The sequence below is a fragment of the Neolamprologus multifasciatus genome, chromosome 2 (genome assembly GCF_963576455.1).
Source record: "Neolamprologus multifasciatus chromosome 2, fNeoMul1.2, whole genome shotgun sequence".
Taxonomy (NCBI): Eukaryota; Metazoa; Chordata; class Actinopteri; order Cichliformes; family Cichlidae; genus Neolamprologus; species Neolamprologus multifasciatus.
In genome coordinates this window covers 14,113,999-14,138,200 of record NC_140440.1, presented here as the reverse complement: position 1 = coordinate 14,138,200, position 24,202 = coordinate 14,113,999, and the positions used below count along the sequence as shown (strand labels likewise).

The 24,202-nt window shown below is 38.8% G+C and overlaps 1 protein-coding gene across 1 annotated transcript; it reads left to right on the top strand.

The window, feature by feature from the left end:
- The first annotated feature begins 6,231 nt into the window (after positions 1–6,231).
- LOC146524120 (fibroblast growth factor 4-like) lies at positions 6,232–21,971 on the top strand. Its single transcript, XM_085132055.1, has 3 exons — positions 6,232–7,010; positions 16,972–17,075; positions 20,793–21,971. The coding sequence occupies exons 1-3, from the start codon at positions 6,719–6,721 to the stop codon at positions 20,967–20,969; spliced, it is 573 nt and encodes a 190-aa protein (XP_084988181.1). The 5' UTR covers positions 6,232–6,718; the 3' UTR covers positions 20,970–21,971.
- Positions 21,972–24,202: the final 2,231 nt, after the last annotated feature.

Here is a 24,202-nt window from a genome sequence, read left to right as displayed (position 1 = left end):
ACCGGGTCTGTCCAGCGTCCTCCCCCGCCACCTGATCCAACTCACCACCAGGTGGTGATCAGTTGACAGCTCAGCCCCTCTCTTTACCCGAGTGTCCAGAACATATGGTCGCAGGTCTGGTGATACGATTACAAAATCGATCATCGACCTGCGGCCTAGAGCGTCCTGGTGTTTAGGACGCTCTAGGCCGTCCTATAGTGTCCTAAATTTTAAATCATGCTTTTTATATGTTTTTATTTTTTTTAATGTCTCTGTAAAGCACTTTAAATCACCTTGTTGTTGAATTGTGCTATATAAATAAACTTGCATTGCCTTGTCTTGCCTCTTAGTTCTTGGTTCTGTTCCCGTGGGTTCTCTAGTTTTAGGTTCCAGTGTTCAGTCTAGTTTCGTGTTCATGATTTTGGTTTTATTTCAGTAATGTTTATTTCTCTGACGAGTCATCCCAGTGAATAAACGGCACTTGTTTACGAGTACTGCGTTTGGGTCCTCCATCCTGCCTGCTCCACAGCAAACTACGACTTAGGGGTGGGCGGTATAAACGGTATACGGTAGAAACAATATAAATTTGGCCAACAGTAGAGATTTTGACTAATACCGCTCTACCGCGATAGCGCGTGTTGATGGCGTCATCAAGCTGTGCCTGTTTTGGTCGAAAGCATTGCAGTGGCTGCAAACAACATCATCTGCAAATTAAGCCAGGCAACAGTAATAGAAAAGAGACAAAGCACTTTTGGGGAATATGGGGAAAGCCAAAAACTGCACTTCCTCCACTTCCGTAACATTGATTCATTAATGCTGAATTCTCTCGCAGCTGCTCTATTCCCATGTTGTTGCAGTATATTAATGACTAACCTCATATTGTGGATGGATTATCTCAGTTCTCCTGATTGAAGTTTGGTCCGTTTACAGCATCCTGCCATTCAATTTCATTTGTCCCTAACCATCAGGAAACCTCACGTTAACTTTTATCGAGTGGAAAAAAGTTAGTGTTCATCCTCCAGCTTCACTGTGCTAATGTTATGCTAACATAGCTGTTTTGCTAGCGATCATGTAGGACATCATTATATACCAGCTAGCCCAACTTCAGTAACCCTACAAACGTCACTGCTGTTTAGTTTTCTGTCTTCATTTATGTTGGAAGTGATAGCAGAGCTGTATGTTTGAATTTTTTCAGAAATCTCTCAGAACATGGCATATCATGTTTAGGTGGAAGCTAGCGAGCTAACTTCCGCTAACTTCCTGCTAACTTCTAACTCTAATTTAATAAATTCTGTTTTCATGGATGCCTGGGTGTGAAACTTAACTGTTACACCTGGTAAAGCAGCAACGCTGATCATTTGAATGAATTTAGACAGTTTTTAATTCTCAGTGATGCTGTAGTGTTCATTTGACTTTGGGACCTGAAGCAGACGGAGTTTTGGACCCAGGTTACTCCGCAAGGCTCCTGACTACGGCAGCGGTAATACTCCAACAATCCATCAAGCGGTGCGGCTTCATAGCTTACCGAAGTCGCACTAAAACATTTTTTAAAGAGTTTTGAGCGCCGTGTAGCACATAGAATCGGTTCGAGGTCAGTAGGCACAACCAGAATTCATACATAAGGCACACTGGATTATAAGGGGCAGTGTCGATTTTTGAGAAAATGAAAGGATTTTAAGTGATCCTTATAGTGTGAAAAATACATTATATAGAAGAAAAGAATATATCGCGATATATATCGTTGCCGCACATTCTTCAAATTATACCATGATAGGGATTTTAGGCCATATCACCCAGCCCTACTACGACTGCTCCGTGACAGCTACTATTTCTTCAGCTCAGCTTGACTTTTTAGGGCTTAATTTTTAGGGTTTTCCATTGGGATTGACCAGTTGTTGGCATCACTCAAGTAGTCATAAAAGCAACTCCCTCACAAAAATCAAAACCATAATTTTTGAAGCTCAGCAGGAAGTGCTGCACACAAACTAACACTATGGTCCCCGAGACTGAAAGAAAGCTGTAGACAAAGCAGCAGGTATATTACTGCCTTGACATCCTCCATTGTTGTATTTTGTTTGTGCATCATATAAATGGGGGGTGGGAAAGAGGCTGAGACTGTGGCGATATATTCCTAACCATTTTGAAATTTTGGCCAATCATAGATGGCCCATGTTAAGTCTAATTGTTGAATGTTGTCATTGTGTTTCTTAAATTTGACAAGTCTGAGTTCAATCTATAGGATCAAGACGTTCCTTTGTCTCTGACCACCTCTCCAGCCACTCTGTGCTGGGGGAGGTTTTATTGCAGATACATCCTATCTGAAAGATCTGTTTCTTGTGTTGTAAGCTTCCTACTTTTATGACCCATTGTAACCATTGGGTGTTTTATGGTGGGAGGTACTTATGTTGTGTTGTGTATTGTAACTGTCATGGGAATAAAAAGGCTACGAGGAAGCTGCTCAGGGACAGGTGAGGAGCATTGCTCCACCGCCTGGTTCTGACCAAACCTCTCACTCGTTAGCGAGTTAAAGACCGGTTGAAGATGTTCTGTCTTGTCTTCTTCATGAGGAATAAGTCTCTAAACTAGCGGGGTCTGTGGTAACACAGACCCAACAGCGCATAGAAGCAGAACTGAGTCCTCTGTTGGAGGGACAGTAACTGTGTGTGTGTATATGTAAGCATTTAAACACTGCAGAGAGTCAAATTAACAGTAACAGTATGTTATGTATGTATTTTGTCTGCCATTGTAGAAATTCATTTCAAACAATAACGTGGCGCACAGTGTGACGTCAAAAAAGGCGCACACCTTTGACACTGCGTTTTCTCCGTTTTCCTCACGTAAATGCAAAAAGTAAGTTTTTGAAAATCTCCACCCTGGCAGGGATTTTAAAAAAATCTCCATTTTCAGTGACCTAAAATGCCGTTTACGTGTGGATGAAAGGTGCAAACATTAACATTGGCATAGATAAAGTTCTGCTTTGTATGTGGATTTGTGACGCTTCTTCTCCTTTTTCCCAAGTAATATTCATAATCCAGGTAAAACAGAAGTAAAGCAAACCTTATAATTACCTGCTAAAAATGTGTTCTGATTAGGGGTGGGTTTTTATAATTGATTTATCAATTAAAATCGATTCTGGCTTGGATAACGTAAAATCGATTCATTAAAATCCTGAATCGATTTTTTAATATAAATTTATTTTGCCTGAAATGCCAGAATCTCTGGTGAAATCTCACAAAATTTCAACAACCACCAAACAGCTAAGACAATAAATGAGAGCAGGAACACGGATTCTGCACAAAGACTTAAACACACAGCGCGACCCGCAGATCAGAATCAGTGAGATGTCGCCTTTCTCACCTGACCGCACTGACACGGTCGGGGCTGAAAGCCGACAGCGCGCTGATTCTGATCTGTCGGCAGGTCCGAGCTTTGTGTTCACGCCCTTTATGCGCTGATTCTAAAGCTGTTAGTTTTATCTCCCTCCAAACAATATTGACCGAACCAGCAGCAAAAGAAGATCCAAACTACGCTTCACATAAACATCGTCATGTATTCACTCTGACTTTTATTGTTTTGCTTCTACCATGATGCACAGCTCGCTCTCGCTCTCTCTCTCTCTCTCTCTCTCTGTACTGTTTTCTTCATTATTCGCTTGCTTGTTACGCACAAGTCTACTGTTGTTTACAGCGCTGTCGGCCGATGGGTTTTTTTTTTTCGTTTTATATACTTCCGAAAAGAAAACCTAATTTCTGCCGTTCAATACTGAACAAATTTAAACTTTTTAGAATTATGCAAAATGCAAAACGCTGTGTCTCTAATAAAACCGCTGTAACTTCAGAGGTAACGTTCATGTGTTGATTAATGGTTTTCTTTCGTTTTTGATCTACTGCAGAATATTTGTATAAAATCCCAGAACAGGAAAATCACCTTCATGTTTTTCTGTGTTTTATCTTCAGCTACTTTGACACAAAGGCCTCTGCTGTGACGCTCACACCTTTGATAAAGTCTGGAAAGTGTCAGCTTCCTTTTTATAGATACAAAAATATGTAAATGTACTGATCTGAATTATAATATTTCTGACTGTCAAAATTTCCCAGATTCAAATCAAAGTGAATCGAATCGAATTGAATCGAATTAAATCGAATCGTGGATCGAATCGATTCGGGACCCTGTGAATCGGAATTGAATCAATTCTAGAAATCAGTGACGATACCCAGCCCTAGTTCTGATGTGTTCTTCTATCTGTAGAAGAACTTTAGATTTGTCCATTATTGGAAGATCAGCTCCTTCGGTGTGTAGGTCCGTATTTGTCAAGGATCATTTTTTCCAAATCTCAAATACTTGTTAACTAAACATTTATGAATCTAAATGTACATATAATAAATAATTGTTTGGCCAACCTTGCTTAAACAATAGTGAGGCTTAGGGGCCCAGATGTCAAATGGGATTAGGCTTACATCCATGGAAGCGGAAAAAGAATTGGATTATTAGGATTTTCCGAGCCTGTCAGTGTCAGTTTCTCTCTCATGGCTTGGGGGAACTCTCTTGATGACGTTTGATGTCAGAGCAAATGTTGATGAATAGTTACCTACGTCACAACTACTATGGGGTTTCCTCCCAGTGGGCTGACTATTCCTTTGCACACAGACGACCTATCACTGGCTCTGTCTGCTTTATCTTTCCGAGCCCTACAATAAGCCCTACATGAGCGTGTTCTGACGCACCACATGTCGCATGATATCAAGCCTCCACTGATGTATTGTTCACTAACAGTGACAATGTTACCAGCACAAGCATAGACTAAGGAAAGTTTCATATTGTGCACGCACACAGACATGTTTGTGTGTATTGTTATTGGGGGCTAAATGAATGAGGAGGGACTATCAGCATTTATGTCTGCAGTCACAAAGACAAAATACTGCAAGTACATAATAATCAGTCTAATCTGATAAAAACTGCTTCAAAGGTCGGGCACCATTCCCCCAAAATACAAGTCAAAACATTACTGCTTCATTCAGGAGCAATGCTTCTGCGTCATCATGCTAACAAGTCAATTCAAAAAGAAACACAGCTGGAGTTACAGTCAGGGGAAAAACAATGATTTGAACCCCAGCTGATGTTGTAAGTTTGCCCTCTAACAAAGAAATGTTCAGTCTATATAACTGAACAGTGACAGACGGGACAACAACCACAAACTCCAGAACAATGTACTTTTAAAAAAAATCACCTTTGGAGTTTTGCATTAAAACGTAGGTGAAGCTGATCATTGCAGTGAGTAATCAGCCTGCTGTATATGAAAATAGATACTAACAGAAGCCTAGCTTGGCTAACTGATTGTTTATCACTGCTTTAATGATTCTGATAGTAAAAATACACCCTGAGTGTCAGGAATCAAGCGATCCCCTATCAGAAAGCACCTGGTGACAGTGGGAAGGAAAAACTCCTTTTCAACAGGAACAACCCAGGCTCAGGGAGGGGCGGGGCCATCTGCCATGATGGGTTGAAATCTGAGACAGAAGAAGAAGAGCAAGAAAATGAACCATCATGAAAGGACAGGACCCACACAGTATGCAGAGGAAGTGGCTTATTTTTAGAAGTCGCACCAATGGCTAGCAACGCAGCACTGAAAGAAAGCATTAATCATGGCAGGACATAAGGCAAGACCCCAGGTGCAGGCTGTGCAAAGATGCCCCTGAGACAATCCAGCGCATAACAGCAGGGTGCAAGATGCTGGCAGGCAGGACATACGTGGAACGCCATAACCAAGTGGCCTGAAGCTGCAGGTTTTGTCACTCTCCATCCAAGCTACGCTTCACGTTTGATAAACATCCTCATGTTTGACTCTGACTTTGGCTGTTTTACTTCCACCAGGATAAAATCACACTTCGTGCACTCTCTCTCTCAGTGTACTTCAAGAACAGTTTCTCATCTCAAATCTCTGTTTTCTGCATTATTCGCTTGCTTGTCATGCACCAGTCTCGCGTTGTTTACAGCGCCGTCGGACGCTGTTTTGTTTATGTTTTGTTTTGTTATTTCAAAAATGACCTCCAACAAGAAACGTTTTAAAATGATGCCAAACTACAAACTGCTCAGCTGTGTCTGTAATCAGACCGCTGTAGCTTTGCTCTGCTTCACTTCAGCAGCATCAGGTAAAGTGACAGAGAGAATCATATGTTGATGGTTTTCTTCAGTGTTTGATCTGCTGCTGAATATTTTCAGTTACAGTCCTAGTTTACGGCTACATGAGTGGCCAGTGTGGCTCAGAAGTCTGAAAGTCTCTTTCTGATGTCTTTGTTTATTATTTACTGTGTTTCTGTGTGCTTGCGTGTTCCTCTTTGTTTTCTGTCACAATGTATTTTATTGATATCCCAGTTTGTGTTCTTCTACGGCATCTATGACTCACAGGCAGATATGACAGCAGGTGGTGCGTGATGTAATACGGGCCACATATAAGTGTGTTCTCTGTGTGCTGACTCTACCTGAGGACAAAGCAAAATTAGGAAACGCGAAACGTTGCAAACTGGACCCCCGCTGGGTTTTGAGGTGTTTCAAGATGTCTAAATATGCACACTGAAAATGTTTACCGGGCGTTAGAGAGTGCAGGAGCTAAGGTATTGTCTTTATGATAATTCTCTGATCACTGAAGATTTTATCACCAGGTTTTATTCACACTAACTAAACATTCAGTTGGATAAGCACAACACAATCGTTGTGTACTTCTATGACTGGTAGGTAGAGTATGTCATCACCAAGGTCCAAGCTCCCACTTCTTCTGTATGGGATCCTCCTGTGCAGCTCCTCTGCTCCGCTTCCAGTTATCAGCCGGACGAGACAAACGGTACGAAGTGCCGGATCGCTGGTTTCACCCAGCAGCAACATCTGGGACAAGAGGGAAGTGACAGCGAAAGACGGAGAATACCTGCTGGGCATAAAGAGACTGAGAAGGCTTTACTGCAACGTGGGCATTGGTTTCCACATTCAGGTCTTACCCAATGGGAAGATCACGGGCGTGCACAATGAAAACAGATACAGTAAGTAATTTTTCCTTTCCCTGATTCATCACCTTTATCATTTGTTGCTACGATAAGAACAAATATAAAGACCCAACTATCTCAAAAGTCAAAGTTTGGTCGAGTGATTTCTGGATTGAGGAGACTGCTTGTTGCATGCAAACATACTGTACATTATTATATTCTTCTGTTTTGTATCTCTACATCAAAAGATAAGAAATCATGCAGTTGCATTATGTTAATAAATAGCTAAAAATAAATAAATAAATAAAAGAATTCTTGCTGACAGTCAGAAAAATAAAGTCAGGTTTGCAATAAACTTGAAAACAATGGCCAGCAGGGGGCGGGTTTTCTGCAAAAAGTCTAATTATGTTGTCTATAAGAAAATCATTGGAATCACTGACACGTGTTATTTAATAAATGTTTGTAAATTATTCTCCAATAATGAGGAAATGGTTTCTCAGTCTGTCAGATCAGCACATCGGCTGCAGAGATATGAAACGAACCCAGAAGTCGACGTGATTTCATGTTCAAATGTTCCCAGAACACTTTAGAGTGACTGAGTTCAGGAGGCAGAGCAACACGTGCTAAAGTGTCCTCTAACAAAATACCCCAAAATGAATCTGTGCATGTGTGTGAATAATACATTAGTGCTTGCAGTGAAAAGCACTTTAAGTTTTCAGTTAAAGTAAAAAAGTTCTTTATAAGCACCAGTTTGATCACTGGCCTCCAGATGTTGCCTCACAGAGCAGAGCAGAACCTTTAACCCAGTCTCCACTTACATCATCCCAGAGCCCCATTTATAAACCAGGCTTATAATTGTGTGGATGCTTTAAGGCATCCACACTATTGAGTTCCTGTTTCTCTTTATTCTTTATTATTAATCTTTTTCAAGTGGCTTCCGTTCGTTTTTTGGCGTGTTTTGTGTTTTTGTGCTATTTTCACCGTTCAAATTTCACAATATTCTGCTATTTCTGCTAATTCCAGCTATATCTTTTGGTATTTTTTGCTATTATACTTTTTAAAATATTATGCTTTTTTCCTTTAATTTGTCCCATTGAAATGAATGGGAAACTTCCGCAATTCTGCTAAAACTTGCTTGTTTTTGAAACTTAACTACTTCCTCACATTTTCACGTAGAACAACCATTAAAACTTTAAAATGTTCTCAAATTATTGGGCTATTCAGGTATAAATCAGCTTTTTCAAATCTTTTACTGTTTTATTTTTATCCTTCTTAAAGTTTTGAGTTGCAAAATTGTGATTTTTCAGAAAATACATGCGTTGTTATGGTTGCTATGCACTTGGCTTTCAGTGTGCCACTGTAGGTTTCGCAGTCTTCTCTTCATGTCCGAACAACTTCTTGCTACTTGCTCAATTTTCACTCAACTTCCACAAATTATACATCAAAATGTAGGTATTTTTGCTGGCTTTCAGAAAATGGCACTATCATTGTTGTGGGATTTATAGAATTTTGGCAAATCGCCTCAGACCAACACAAAGTCTGAAAACTCTCCATAGAAAGTCAATAGAGAGTTTGTTCAAAATCACCGCTGGATTTCTCTAATGAGAGGCATATTCGAATCGCCATATCTCCTTAACGAAGCGAAGTCAGGACATGAGGCTTGTGCCAATATATCTTCAGACACTCCTGACGCTCACAATTTAAGATTTTTTTTCTCACCTATTACCATTTGGCCATGAATTACGTTTGTTTGAGGGCAGGAAATTTGTCCCTCGCTCAGATTTCTTCAGATTTCAAACTCTGGAAATGAGGCAATTTTTTCTCTCGTCATATCTTTTTAATGGATTTCCACAGAGACCTGAAAATTTCCATGACTGTTCACCAAAGCCTGCTGTCTCTTACGGTGAAAGAATGATATCAATACTCCAAATAGATTTAGAGTTACAAAGCGTTATTTGAGGGGAAGTCAAGGCAGTTTTCGCTTCGCCTCTACTCAGTTATGGTGCATTACAAGTCAAATATCTTTAATAATTCATATTTTAATGATAAATTGTGAACACTTTAAGATTCCCCCATCTCTTCTGAAGAAAACGGTGTAAGAATGACCATTCTAGCCCCTACGGTTAGGAAATTATGGTCATTTGTTTGAGTTTAGTCCTCACTATGAGAAATAGACTGCAAAAATCCTGTCTCTCTGCTGCGTGTGTAAAAACGGCTGCACCTGTTTTGGCGGGAAAAAGTACACGGCCTCTCTGATTGGTGGATTCAAATTTAGCAGCTCCCAGGCTGCTTGACTGACCTAAAAACTTGCTTCTCTCTCTTTCTGTGTGTGTGTGTGTGTTATAGTATTTCTGCTTTTTATAGTATTTCTGCTAAATTATAGTATTTCTGCTTTTTATAGGATTTGTGCTTAAAATAGTATTTCTGCTTTTTATAGGATTTGTGCTTAATATAGTATTTCTGCAAAATATAGTATTTCTGATTAATTATAGTTTTTCTACCAAATCATATTACAGTATTTCTGCTTTTATAGTATTTCTGCTTTTTATAGGATTTGTGCTTAATATAGTATTTCTGCTAAATTATAGTATTTCTGCTAAATTATAGTATTTCTGCTTTTTATAGTATTTCTGCTAAATTATAGTATTTCTGCTTTTTATAGTATTTGAGCTTAATATAGTATTTCTGCTTTTTATAGGATTTGTGCTTAATATAGTATTACTGCTTTTTATAGGATTTGTGCTTAATATAGTATTTCTGCTTTTTATAGGATTTGTGCTTAATATAGTATTTCTGCTTTTTATAGGATTTGTGCTTAATATAGGATTTGTGCTTAATATAGTATTTCTGCTTTTTATAGGATTTGTGCTTAATATAGTGTTTGTGCTTAATATAGTATTTCTGCTTTTTATAGTATTTCTGCTTTTTATAATATTTCTGCTTTTTATAGGATTTGTGCTTAATATAGTATTTCTGCTTTTTATAGTATTTCTGCTTTTTATAGTATTTCTGCTTAATATAGTATTTCTGCTTTTTATAGTATTTCTGCTTTTTATAGGATTTGTGCTTAATATAGTATTTCTGCTTTTTATAGGATTTCTGCTTTTTATAGTATTTCTGCTTAATATAGGATTTCTGCTAAATTATAGTATTTCTGCTTTTTATAGGATTTGTGCTTAATATAGTATTTCTGCTAAATTATAGTATTTCTGCTTTTTATAGTATTTCTGCTTTTTATAGGATTTGTGCTTAATATAGTATTTCTGCTTTTTATAGGATTTGTGCTTAATATAGTATTTCTGCAAAATATAGTATTTCTGATTAATTATAGTTTTTCTACCAAATCATATTACAGTATTTCTGCTTTTATAGTATTTGTGCTTAATATAGTATTTCTGCTTTTTATAGTATTTCTGCTTTTTATAGGATTTGTGCTTAATATAGTATTTCTGCTAAATTATAGTATTTCTGCTAAATTATAGTATTTCTGCTTAATATAGTATTTCTGCTTTTTATAGGATTTGTGCTTAATATAGTATTACTGCTTTTTATAGGATTTGTGCTTAATATAGTATTTCTGCTTTTTATAGTATTTCTGCTAAATTATAGTATTTCTGCTTAATATAGTATTTCTGCTTTTTATAGGATTTGTGCTTAATATAGTATTTCTGCTTTTTATAGGATTTGTGCTTAATATAGTATTACTGCTTTTTATAGGATTTGTGCTTAATATAGTATTTCTGCTTTTTATAGTATTTCTGCTAAATTATAGTATTTCTTTTTTTTTTTTTTTTTTTTTTTTTTTTGCCTGTCCCGTTTGGCTCTTTTGCCATCAGAATTATTGTCTAAAGGCGAAGAAAGATGCCCAACGGATTTTCTTTACCAAATTGACCATCCCAGCTTTGCCGTAATGGTCCATTTGATTCACCTTTTATTCTTTATTTTATTTTCACTTGCTGAATACAGGACAGACTTGACTGGGGGAAAGAAAAGGGAGAAAGAAAGAGGGAAAGAAAAACAGTTGAGAAGAGGGACGGGGGAGAAGGGCAAAAAACAAAAACCAACAGAATAAGCAGAAAAAAAAAAAAAAAAAAAAAAATACATATATCGATCACCTGGATCACCTGTTGAGAAAGAAAAAAGAAAACAAGCAGAAGAAAACGAGAGTAATACAATAAACCACATCACAATGATATATGGGAATATGACAGTAAATACTAAATATTAAACATTATTGTGCAGCACGTAAGATCGACAGCACAGTGTGCTTTGAGGTAGGAGCCAAAAAGGGTGTAGTTTGTGTGTGTGATCACCCGTGTGTACACCTGTGAGCATGGACGCGCTTGTTTTCTTAAAAGGTTCCCTCATGTAATGATCTGCTAGAGGGTGTGGGGGGCCACTGCCCCGTCCTCCAGGGCATGAAGCAGGTATGGAGGAGATCAAAACTCCAGACATCCAGAGGCCCCCAGAACACAAGAGACCAAGGAAGACCAACAGAGGGGCAGCCGTGCCACCGTCCCAGAAAGAGCTGAGGAGAGTCCCAGATGAGGGGTCACCCAGCAGCCACGGAGCAGAAGCCAGGGGGGCTGCAGTGACGTGCCCGTGAGCTCCGCCGGCAGCCAGCTGTGCCTGAGTGACTGAGCCCCAGGCCGAGAGGCCGGGGGCACCCCACCTCCGAAGTGGCCCAAGCGAGCCCCAGGCTCCAGGCCCCGATAAGCAGCCGCCAAGGAGTGAGCCGGTGTGTACCCGGACGCCCACCCCCGGACACAAAGAACCACCAACGCACCGATGTCTGAGGGAGTCCGCCCCCGGCAGGGGAAGTGGTGGGGGGAGATAGGCCTCCAAACCTTGGAGGGCCTGAGCTGTCCTCAGAGAGGTGGCATCTGATACCCAACCTGACATATAGACACAGACATACAGGCACACACAGATACAAACATCCATTCCCACCCTCATGCTCTCATATGCACTTACTCCACACTCAACCAACGTGGAGACAGACATAAAGAGACGCTGTACACACAATCACACTCCCCAAGCGTACTCTACGAACCGGGTCTAGGTACCCTTGCCCCTGGAGGGGGGAACTGCACCCAGACCCAGGTTGTGTTACCCTTTTCCCTGCGGTGGGGAGAAGCAGACCGCCCCGACTCCGCAGCAGCAGGGAGGCCCCACATTCCGGATCCCAGTCGGACGGCCAACTCCTCCTCCTAGCCCCCCTGCTCCAGCAGAAAGCAGAGAACGAGGGTGAGAGAAGACTCCTAACCTCCCTCCACCCGCTCATTGTAGTGTTGATGTATGTGTAGTCCCTCCTGCTAGCCCTCAATGTCTACGTGTAATTAAAATTGAGAGGTGGGCAACGACGCCGGGGGTGAGGTGTACACCCTGATGGTAATTGGGATTCCGTGTAGCGTGCCCACTCCCAAGATCCTATATGTATGTGTATGTGTAATGAGAGTGTGTCCCAAGATCCTATATGTATGTGTAATGAGAGTGTGTGTATGTGTAATGAGAGTGTGGATTATAGTATTTCTGCTTAATATAGTATTTCTGCTTTTTATAGGATTTGTGCTTAATATAGTATTTCTGCTTTTTATAGGATTTGTGCTTTTTATAGGATTTCTGCTTTTTATAGTATTTCTGCTTAATATAGTATTTCTGCTAAATTATAGTATTTCTGCTTTTTATAGTATTTCTGCTAAATTATAGTATTTCTGCTTAATATAGTATTTCTGCTTTTTATAGTATTTGTGCTTAATATAGTATTTCTGCTTTTTATAGTATTTCTGCTTTTTATAGTATTTCTGCTTAATATAGTATTTCTGCTTAATATAGTATTTGTGCTTAATATAGTATTTGTGCTTAATATAGTATTACTGCTTTTTATAGGATTTGTGCCTAATATAGTATTTCTGCTTTTTATAGTATTTCTGCTAAATTATAGTATTTCTGCTTAATATAGTATTTCTGCTTTTTATAGGATTTGTGCTTAATATAGTATTTCTGCTTTTTATAGGATTTGTGCTTAATATAGTATTACTGCTTTTTATAGGATTTGTGCTTAATATAGTATTTCTGCTTTTTATAGTATTTCTGCTAAATTATAGTATTTCTGCTTAATATAGTATTTCTGCTTTTTATAGGATTTGTGCTTAATATAGTATTTCTGCTTAATATAGTATTTGTGCTTAATATAGTATTTGTGCTTAATATAGTATTACTGCTTTTTATAGGATTTGTGCTTAATATAGTATTTCTGCTTTTTATAGTATTTCTGCTAAATTATAGTATTTCTGCTTAATATAGTATTTCTGCTTTTTATAGGATTTGTGCTTAATATAGTATTTCTGCTTTTTATAGGATTTGTGCTTAATATAGTATTACTGCTTTTTATAGGATTTGTGCTTAATATAGTATTTCTGCTTTTTATAGTATTTCTGCTTTTTATAGTATTTCTGCTTAATATAGTATTTCTGCTTAATATAGTATTTGTGCTTAATATAGTATTTGTGCTTAATATAGTATTACTGCTTTTTATAGGATTTGTGCTTAATATAGTATTTCTGCTTTTTATAGTATTTCTGCTAAATTATAGTATTTCTGCTTAATATAGTATTTCTGCTTTTTATAGGATTTGTGCTTAATATAGTATTTCTGCTTTTTATAGGATTTGTGCTTAATATAGTATTACTGCTTTTTATAGGATTTGTGCTTAATATAGTATTTCTGCTTTTTATAGTATTTCTGCTAAATTATAGTATTTCTGCTTAATATAGTATTTCTGCTTTTTATAGGATTTGTGCTTAATATAGTATTTCTGCTTTTTATAGGATTTGTGCTTAATATAGTATTTCTGCTTTTTATAGTATTTCTGCTAAATTATAGTATTTCTGCTTAATATAGTATTTCTGCTTTTTATAGGATTTGTGCTTAATATAGTATTTCTGCTTTTTATAGGATTTGTGCTTTTTATAGGATTTCTGCTAAATTATAGTATTTCTGCTTAATATAGTATTTCTGCTTTTTATAGGATTTGTGCTTAATATAGTATTTCTGCTTTTTATAGTATTTCTGCTTTTTATAGTATTTCTGCTTAATATAGTATTTCTGCTAAATTATAGTATTTCTGCTTTTTATAGTATTTCTGCTAAATTATAGTATTTCTGCTTAATATAGTATTTCTGCTTTTTATAGTATTTGTGCTTAATATAGTATTTCTGCTTTTTATAGTATTTCTGCTTTTTATAGTATTTGTGCTTAATATAGTATTTGTGCTTAATATAGTATTTGTGCTTAATATAGTATTTCTGCTTTTTATAGTATTTGTGCTTAATATAGTATTTGTGCTTAATATAGTATTTCTGCTAAATTATAGTATTTCTGCTTTTTATAGTATTTGTGCTAAAACATAGTATTTCTACTAAATGTAGTATTTATGCTTAATCATACTATTTCTATATATTACTGCCAGGTCCCCAGGCAGCCAATCCTCTGTGAGGACTGAGACATTCAAATTTACAAATCAGAGACTGCATGGCTTCCCAGCCAGCCAATCATATCTGAGGGCTGAGGCATTCAAATTTGCATATTGGGGCCTGCACGGCTTCCCAGCCAGCCAATCATATCTGAGGTCTGCCGTTTTTTCTCTCGTCATATCTCAGCGACGGTTGTACAAAGAGCAATGAAAATCGCAGTCAAAGTACACCAAAGTCCACTGATTCACCCAGTACAAGAATTATGTTTCTAGTCCACCTAGTTTTTGAGTTACACAACGTTTTGTAACTCCAAAAAACGGCGTTTTTCGCCTCTCACCGCGATCTAATTCTGACTGCTCATCACCCTGTTTTCCAGGCGCCCGCTCTCTTCCCCAGTGGCACAGTTGGTAGTGACATGGTTCTGCAACACAAACGTCGTGGATTCAATTACACCTTGGTCAACATGTTTTTTTCCCTACAAATTAATACACTATCACAGACCAGTCATTCATATTGATTATTTATTACAATTCTGCAAACTTTTATGATTTTAGCAGCTTTTCTAATATGGACCTCACATTCTTGTTAACACTCCATGGCACAAATACTGTTCCCTTTAGGCTCTGTGTGTGTGTGTGTGTATCAATATTTCTCCCATTTTAAATTATTACTCCTCCATAATTGTATTTCTGTTAAATCAAAGTACTTTTACTACATCTTAGTACTTCTGCTCAATCATAGTATTTCTGCTAAATCATAGTATTTTTGCCAAATCATGGTTTTTGTGCCAAATCATAACATTTGTGTTATGTTATAGTATTACTACTAAGTGGAGGAATTTCTTTCATGTTACAGTATATGTGCTGATTACAGTATTTCTGCTAAATCATATTATTTCTACTATATTATATTTCTCTTTCTAAATATAGCATTTCTGCTATATAATTGTATTTCTGCTATGTTATAATATTTGTGCTAAACTAGAGTATTTGTGCTGAAACATAGTATTTCTGCCAAATGATAGTATTTCTGTCAAATTATAGTATTTGTGCTAAAACATAGTCTTAATTTAAAATTACAATATTCATAGTTCATCACAGTGTCTCTGGTAAATCACAGTATTTCTGCTATGTTGTACTATTTTTCTAAATCATAGTGTTTCTGTAATGTTTAAGTACTTTTGGCTAAATATATTATTTCTGTTATCTTATACTATTTCTCCTAAATTCTTGTATATTTGAGAAGTTATCATGTTTCTGGTAAGTTACAATATTTCTGCCAAGTATTATGTTTCCTCTAAGATATTGCAGTTCTGCTAAGTTATTACTTTTTAGCAAAGTTCCTTTGCTTCTGCAAAGTTTTTACAATTTCTGCAACTTTTCAGCTTTTTCAGATAGTTTTTGCAGACAGCTTCAGCTTTAAAGCATCCACACTGCATTTTCGCAGGAAATGCAAATTTTTCTAGTTAGTTTTGAATTCAAATATGATCTTTGCAGTAAACTGTGAGTAAATAGATATTTATAAAACGTATCTGATCTGATCTCAAAAGCAAAGTGATCTTCCTGCTAGGTTGACGCTGCTGTTTGGATCACAGTTACAGGTTGAATGGATGAATTATTAAACACTTGATTGGAATTATGGGGCACAGACTCAGTAATGACTGCATGACTGCACTAATGTGTTTGTGCATTATAAGCTTCTCATCTGACCACCTTTTTGGGCTCAGAGGTTTTGTGTTTGTTGTTTGTCTGATTGATATGAGCAGTTCTTCTGCTGACGACACACAGAATCCAAAAGAAGGAAAACACAGCCTGATGCTTCAGGTGAATCATACGAGAAAATAAATGATCTGAAACTTGCAGCAACGTGGCAAAATACAAACTACACAAGAGAGAAGAGGAATGTGCATGTCTATACGTATAGTAGTGACATATAAACACATGCAGGAGATGGCGTTTATGAAGCGTCTCCTTAGCCTTCATGATATGAGAGGTCAGTGCTACAGGCCTGCAGCCCCTGGATGCTTCTTCTAAGGCACTGGGACCAGTCACATCATTTTCCAAAGCACTGGGAGTCTGTGGAGTTGCTGTGGAGGCTGACGCTGTAGAGGTGATAGCTAACACAGGCCTTCAGCACTGATGCTGTTTATGTGAACAAACTGGAATCAGATAATCAAATCAAAATAACAAAGTGCATATTTGTTTTTGTGTCGTGGAAATGGAGAAATATTTTATAAGAATGAGCCTTTAGTGTAAGTGTGTCTGGTTCAACGCCATTGTTCATGTCACAAACACAAACTTTCAAAAGAAGGCCGTGTCGACCCATTATGGTGGAGAACATGCCAGGCTCCAACCCTAAAACAGAAAGATTATATTAAAGTATTTGTTTTCTATGTTGTTTTTATGGGTTTTTCAAGTTTCATTATATGACATGAACCATTTCACTAAGAAACATAAACATACAGGAGCTAATCTTCTGCAGATATGCAGCACCTGATGACTTTACTATAATTACCAACTTGTCCTTTTCATGTTTCTCTCCAGCCCTGCTAGAAATTTCTCCGGTGGAGAGAGGAGTGGTGACTCTCTATGGGGTGAGAAGCGGTCTCTTCGTTGCTATGAATGACAAAGGGAAACTCTACGGCTCGGTAAGAACCTTTAACTGCTGTCATTGTTGCACACGGGGGCTTGTGATGCATGCATATGTTCATGCTGTAACCCTCCACCAGCCACTCACTGACATTTGTAATAAATTTAATAAGTGGAAATGTTTTTGAAACGAGCGGCATCATGCTAAATGCTAAACTATTTATGCCTTAAATGGGCATAAATAGTTTAAGTTACGGTTTAACTGGCAGAATGAAATGACTGCTGGATGGTGATGGTGGTCAGCCAACCCACTCCAGGACTATAAATGAGACAATCTACACTTACTTGTAATTACACACACACACACACACACACACACACACACACACACACACACACATCTGCATTTGTATTTGTTGGCGTTTCAAAAAGGTTTTGAGGGAAAGTACATTAAAACAAATGATACAAACTGTGATTTACTGAAGTTTGTAGAACGCATCTCCAAAAGTTGATTCTGTTCATCTGTTCAGCGTTTTGTGGGAGAAATGTTTCATCATCATCAGGTGACGTCTTCAGTCTCAGCTGACTGCAGGTTTCAATCTTATAAACAGACATTTGCATAATGACTGAAACCAGCCGACTGAAGGAACGATGGGCTGGGAGGTCAGTTTCATGATCATTAATATAACTGTCATGATCAACAACCACTGATCAATGGTCCCATTCACAGAGAGTTGGGGAATGGCTGCGATCACAGCATTTAAGATGGTGACAGATGGACCCTTAGGCCCCTCCTCCATTCAGAGATGGTCTTTCCCTTTTCACGTAAATGGCCTCCTTGACTCCGCCCTCAAACCAGCGTTCCTCCCTGTCCAGGATGTTACATCCTCATCATTGAAAGAGTGTCCACTGGCCTGTAGGTGTGAACAGACTGCAGAGTCCTGGCCTGACGAGGTCGCTCTTCTGTGTTGTGCCGTCCACTCCCGGATACTTGGGGTGGACCAATTTTTATATTTATTCTTTTTTTTATTTTATTTTTTTTTTTTTTGGGGGGGGGGGGGTTAAAAGCCACAGAGATGTAGTGTTTATTAAAAATGTGTCTCAGCTGCTCCAATACTCCTGACACGTACGGGATCACTACAGGTTTTCTCTTGGGCAGCGGTTGTCCTTCTCTCCTGGATCGGCTGGAGCTTTCTTTAGGAGCCTTCACAGCTTTGACAAAAGTCCAGCTGGGATAACCACATTTACTCAGGTACATCAGGTAAATAAGGGTACATCTGTCACCATCTTACATAATGCTGTGATCGCAGCCATTCCCCAACTCTCTGAGAATGGTACTCATGGACATTGATCAGTGGTTGTTGATCAATGGTCATGAGAATTTGCATAATTATGATTAAGGAACTGACCTCCCAGCCCATTGTTCCCTCACTGGGCTGGTTTCAGTCATTATGCAAATGTCCTGTTTATAAGATTGAAACCTGCAGTCAGCTGAGACTGAAGACGTCACCTGATGATGATGATGAAATCTTTCTCCCACAAAACGCTGAACAGATGAACTTTTGGAGGTTTCCTTACCTGGATGATTGAGCATCAAGACATTTGTAAATGCAGTTTGTGTTAAATTGTGCTGAACGTTATGCTGAAACAAAGCGTGTCTTATTTGTGCCTAATGTGTTTGTGATAGTTGCTCTCAGGCTTGTTCATTTATCTGGAAGATCAAATTCAGTTAAATCTAAAATCTTAAAATTGAGACAGTAGTTTTATTCAAATTCATAAGAAGTAAAAGAGTAATCAGCTAAACATAAGTTAGACACACACCTAATCACCAGCTGTTGTCCTATATGTACACATTTATACAGACCTGCATGCACAACTAAAGATTGCTTCAGTCGTGTCTTAATGTGCATACGACTGAACTTTCAAAACAAACCGAGCACAGGAAAATAATACTCCAAAAGCTGCTTCAGTCAATAAGCTGTGAGGCTGATATCAGAAATAAACCTGCTCTAGCTGCTCACACACTGTGCAGAAGCAGAAACCTGACACATGCCGGAGGACAGAAGCAGGCACCGTGGGGTGCAGCTGATCACAGCAGTTCACAGGGACGTGTTTCTGCTCGGTTTGTGGTGCACATGCAGAAATATTTATTTAGTTTATGTTTCTTTTCTTTACTGTCTTTGTTCGGTGCTGAAGGCGTGCATGTAGACATTGTGACATCAGATCACAATCAGCGTTCTAATCATCAGTGTTTGTGCCACGGATGGCAGCTGGAACTCTAACCCAGCGTTTGCACTGACAGTGTTTTACAGTTTGGATGAATTCAGTTGCATTGGAGGCTTTTCCAGCAGCAGCATCTCAGCTGGATTCCAGTCTGGACCTTGACTGCACCACTCGAAAACATTTTTTTACTTACATATCAATGTACTTGTTTTTATGTATTGGAGCCTTTCAGATGTGGACTTGATGTGTGTGTCGGATTATTGTCATTCTGCAGAAACGCTGCCCTGAACTGATGGGGGTATTGTCCATGTTTCTGGCAGAAAACAGAATTTGTGACTCCATCGATAAGCAAGTCCTCCTGGTCCTGAAGGAGCAGAGAAGCTCCCGACTATCATAATAACACCACTGTGTTTGACTGTTGGTACGGTGCTCTTATTACAAAAGAGTGGAAAACAATTCATTTTAGATTTATCCAAACCTACCAAAAAGTTAAACTTTTACCATCAGGGCCTCATGAGCCTATACTGGTGTTTTTAAAAGTTATCTTTGACTTTATGACTTTCTGTGTCGTTTCTGGGATGCTTAGGACTCATATTGCACTGCTGGAAATAGTTTATTTTGATGCATATGCTGCTTTTTTGCAAATCTGCATTATAATATTTATTTTCGTTTTTCCTGCAGTATATAAAAAATTGGTGTATTTCAAAAATAAAACTATGAAGACACTCAAAATAAATTTCCTGTGGTGGGAAACTATTTTGTGCAATTTTTTTGTATTTACAGTTTTGAGGGATAAGCCTCTTAAATTTCTCTAACTAGAAATATATGTTAAAAAACAAAAACTATTTTCAATTTTTTTGTAGTTTATTGCACTTTTTTGCAATTGATGTAATTACTATGCACTTAATGCAGACATATTATTAAAGTTTGGGCTATAATGGTTGTATTGATGTATATCAACTTGAAATGTTCCCAAAAATGGCTCCACAGCATGTAAAAATATAATATAAGCTCTGGCGGACTTGGTTCTATGGTAGGTCTTAAAGGGTTAAAGCTTGTTCTATGTACTTTTGTGACATCTTTAGTGACTCCTTAATACACTCTGGAGTGATTCTGATTCTTTGGCTCTTCTTCCTAAGTGTGTGTGGTGATGCGGTGACACATCCAAACTTGTGTTATGTACAGATGTTTGAGCTGATGGTCTTGGAATCTACAGCTGTTTAGAAATGTCTCCAAGAGCTCTTCCCAACTCGTGTAAATCTGTCTTAGATCGTCGCCGAGTTCCTTGGGACCAATCCATTGAGAAACTACCAGTTGTACTCAGTTGTGATCACTAACGAGATGCTAAATTTGTTTCCACCCTGTGAAAGAATAATTCACTCTTACTCTCGATGAAACCTCAGACACACACTGAGGAGTTCTCACATCCAGGCTGGTTGTCCTGTGGGAGCTGCTGCACCAACATGACTGCACAGAAACAGGAGCACACAGACTAAACGCTGACATGTAAAATCTTTCATGTTTCTAACGTTTCATCTTCCTCTTCCTCTCAGGGACACTACAACGATGAATGCAAGTTCAAGGAGAATATCCTGGCCAACAACTACAACGCCTATGAGTCCGCTGCGTACCCTGGCATGTACATCGGCCTCAGTAAAATGGGCAAAAGCAAAAGAGGCAACCGGGTCACACCCAAAATGACCATGACACACTTCCTTCCCAGAATATGAATTATGATGTGAAAACGCTCGACAGTGTAGACTGAAGTGAAGGGCTCCAACTGACATTTTGTGTTGTCCATTCTACAGTGAACAATGCTGCAAACTGAGACGCAGTTTAAAAACCAGAGTAAACGGCGTGAGATTAACCGACTGTGAACTCAAATACACTAATCACCTGAATTTACCTCAAAACTACCAGATATAGTGACAAGTCATGAAGTTCATCCTAATGAATAAATTCAATTGTTTTAACCCCTTTTTTAAATATGTTCATGTATAATGAATATCAATCGGAGTTTTTGAGGAGGAGGACTAAGTCATGACGGTCGTGAATCGCTCTGTAAAAAGCATCACTGACATTAAACGTTTGAACAGTTTGGTGCAACTGAAAATTCCCCAGTTTGTGCTCATAAAACATCAAACATCAAACCAAAACTGAGCTCTTCTCCTCTGGAAACTCCACCATACCAGTCACTACATACGACACCACACAACATACTGCATGCACACTACACCACACAACATACTGCATGCACACTACACCACACAACATACTGCATGCATACTACACCACACAACATACTGCATGCATACTACACCACACAACATACTGCATGCACACTACACCACACAACATACTGCATGCACACTACACCACACAACATACTGCATGCACACTACACCACACAACATACTGCATGCATACTACACCACACAACATACTGCATGCACACTACACCACACAACATACTGCATGCACACTACACCACACAACATACTGCATGCACACTACACCACACAACATACTGCATGCATACTACACCACACAACATACTGCATGCACACTACACCACACAACATACTGCATGCACACTACACCACACAACATACTGCATGCACACTACACCACACAACATACTGCATGCATACTACACCACACAACATACTGCATGCACACTACACCACACAACATGCTGCATGCATACTACACCACACAACATACTGCATGCACACTACACCACACAACATGCTGCATGCATACTACACCACACAACATACTGCATGCACACTACACCACACAACATGCTGCATGCATACTACACCACACAACATGCTGCATGCATACTACACCACACAACATGCTGCATGCATACTACACCACACAACATACTGCATGCACACTACACCACACAACATACTGCATGCACACTACACCACACAACATGCTGCATGCATACTACACCACACAACATGCTGCATGCATACTACACCACACAACATGCTGCATGCATACTACACCAGTGGTTCCTCCCAGCCTGGATGTGTGGAAGAGACGGATCCACAGCAAAACGTTGCTGATTGCTGGTTTGTACGGTCAACTGTCAATGTCTGATGTTTGCACTTAAGTAGTGTTTTAGTTTTTTTGAACACTAGTATAACACGCTACTGCTAAATATTGGCTGTATATTGATTGTAATGTAAACTGTCATTTGGTTAAACTGGCGCACGCCCCTTGAAATGTATTTATTCTACATATTCTAAAGTGTTACATTTATGACACATTGTTTATCTTATTATTCATAGAGTTCTAAGCTTTGTGTGAATAAATGCGCATCTCATTTTTAAATATGTTTATGGTCTCATTATAAATATTAAGTAGTCAAACCTAATCAATCATCTGCAGTAGAGAAGCTCGATTGAAACTTGAATAAAAGACATGCCGAGCTGGTTCGAAGTTGAAAACCAAAGCACTAAGAGCACGAGAGGATTGTGTGTTCGATTGTGTAGAAAGTGAAGGCTTCAGCTCGGGATTCCAACATGTCAATGCTGCACGAGTGGGAAAGCACACTGGTGGCAGCAGCAGCAACATGCTGATGATGTTTACCTGCTGCAAGAGTGACGAGGAATGTGAGGAGACATGCAGCTGGTTCGTGTACGGCTGCATAAGAAAAACTATCAGCCAGAAAAGATTTGTTTTATTTCAAAATGAGAAACTTTCCTTCCAGGCTGGCTTGACAGGTTGGTCGGCACCAAAGCAGGAACCAGTAAGACGGATTAGTGGATGTGTGTTTGACTGACCTGGCATAATGGCTGATAAACACCTAAGTAGGATTTGGACATATTAGGCCTGAGCATGATTGCCTTCCCTCGCTGACCTGTGCTTGAACTACATTTAAAAGTCCTCAGCTCCTTTTTAAAAAGGACTCTTGCAGGCAGAGTTTGGGGCCAACCTGCTATGTTATGGTGAGCTGCTCCAAATCATGGGTGGGACAAAAACCGGAGGCTAGTGCAGCTGACAGAAGCTGAGCGCAGTAACCCATCTCTGTTCATGCACTGGAGTTTCTTCTCTCTTTGACAGGACTGCACGTGCCCCAAGACCCTACAATATGTGAAAGAAACCAAAACAATCACACAACCTGCAGTGAACAAGCACCCGGTGACCCTGGGGTGTGTAAAACTCCCTTTGACAGGAAGAAACCGTCAACAGAATCAGGCTCAGGAAGGCTTGTCCACAGTTGTGGGTGAGGATAAAGAGCAGAGAGCATATAATAGTGCACTACCTGGTGACTAGCTCTGGTTATGGTTATAATACTATGAGCACATTAGCAGAGCAAAGATGGAGGATGAGCATTAATGTTTTATCGCCTCAATAAAACTGTGAGGCAGAGACAAATGCAATCATACGGCAAAGATGCTGACGATGGGCCGAACTTCACTCAAGAGCACGTCCGTGATCATCCATCCACAGCAAGGTTCATCATATAATTTACTATACAAATCCTAAACTGAGGCTTCATGTACACATTCAAATCTTAGTTGCATCTTTTCTGAACCATTTAAATATTTGGTGTCTGTTCAAACTGTGGGCTCATGAGCTACAATGCACATTAACAAAGAGGCCTGCAATAATCAAAGATTATTTTTAGGAGCTTGTTTCTATTAAATAAAAAGATACAAAACATTTCAATACCTCCAATGGATGGAGTAGGAGTTTGGACCCAGCAGTGTAAAGGACAGAGTTTACTTTGGTATCCTGATGGAAAGCTGCTGATGGATTTACAGTCAAACTGATTTGATTTAATCTTCAAACTGATGGACAGTGTCAGAGCTAAATGCACGGAGTGATCTGGAACAAACATACAGTACAAAGCTCTGACATGCAGCAGCCACATTACAAACTAACTGTATTACTCAGGATGCCAAAGGAAACTCATTGATCGACAGGTTGAACAGTTTTTTGT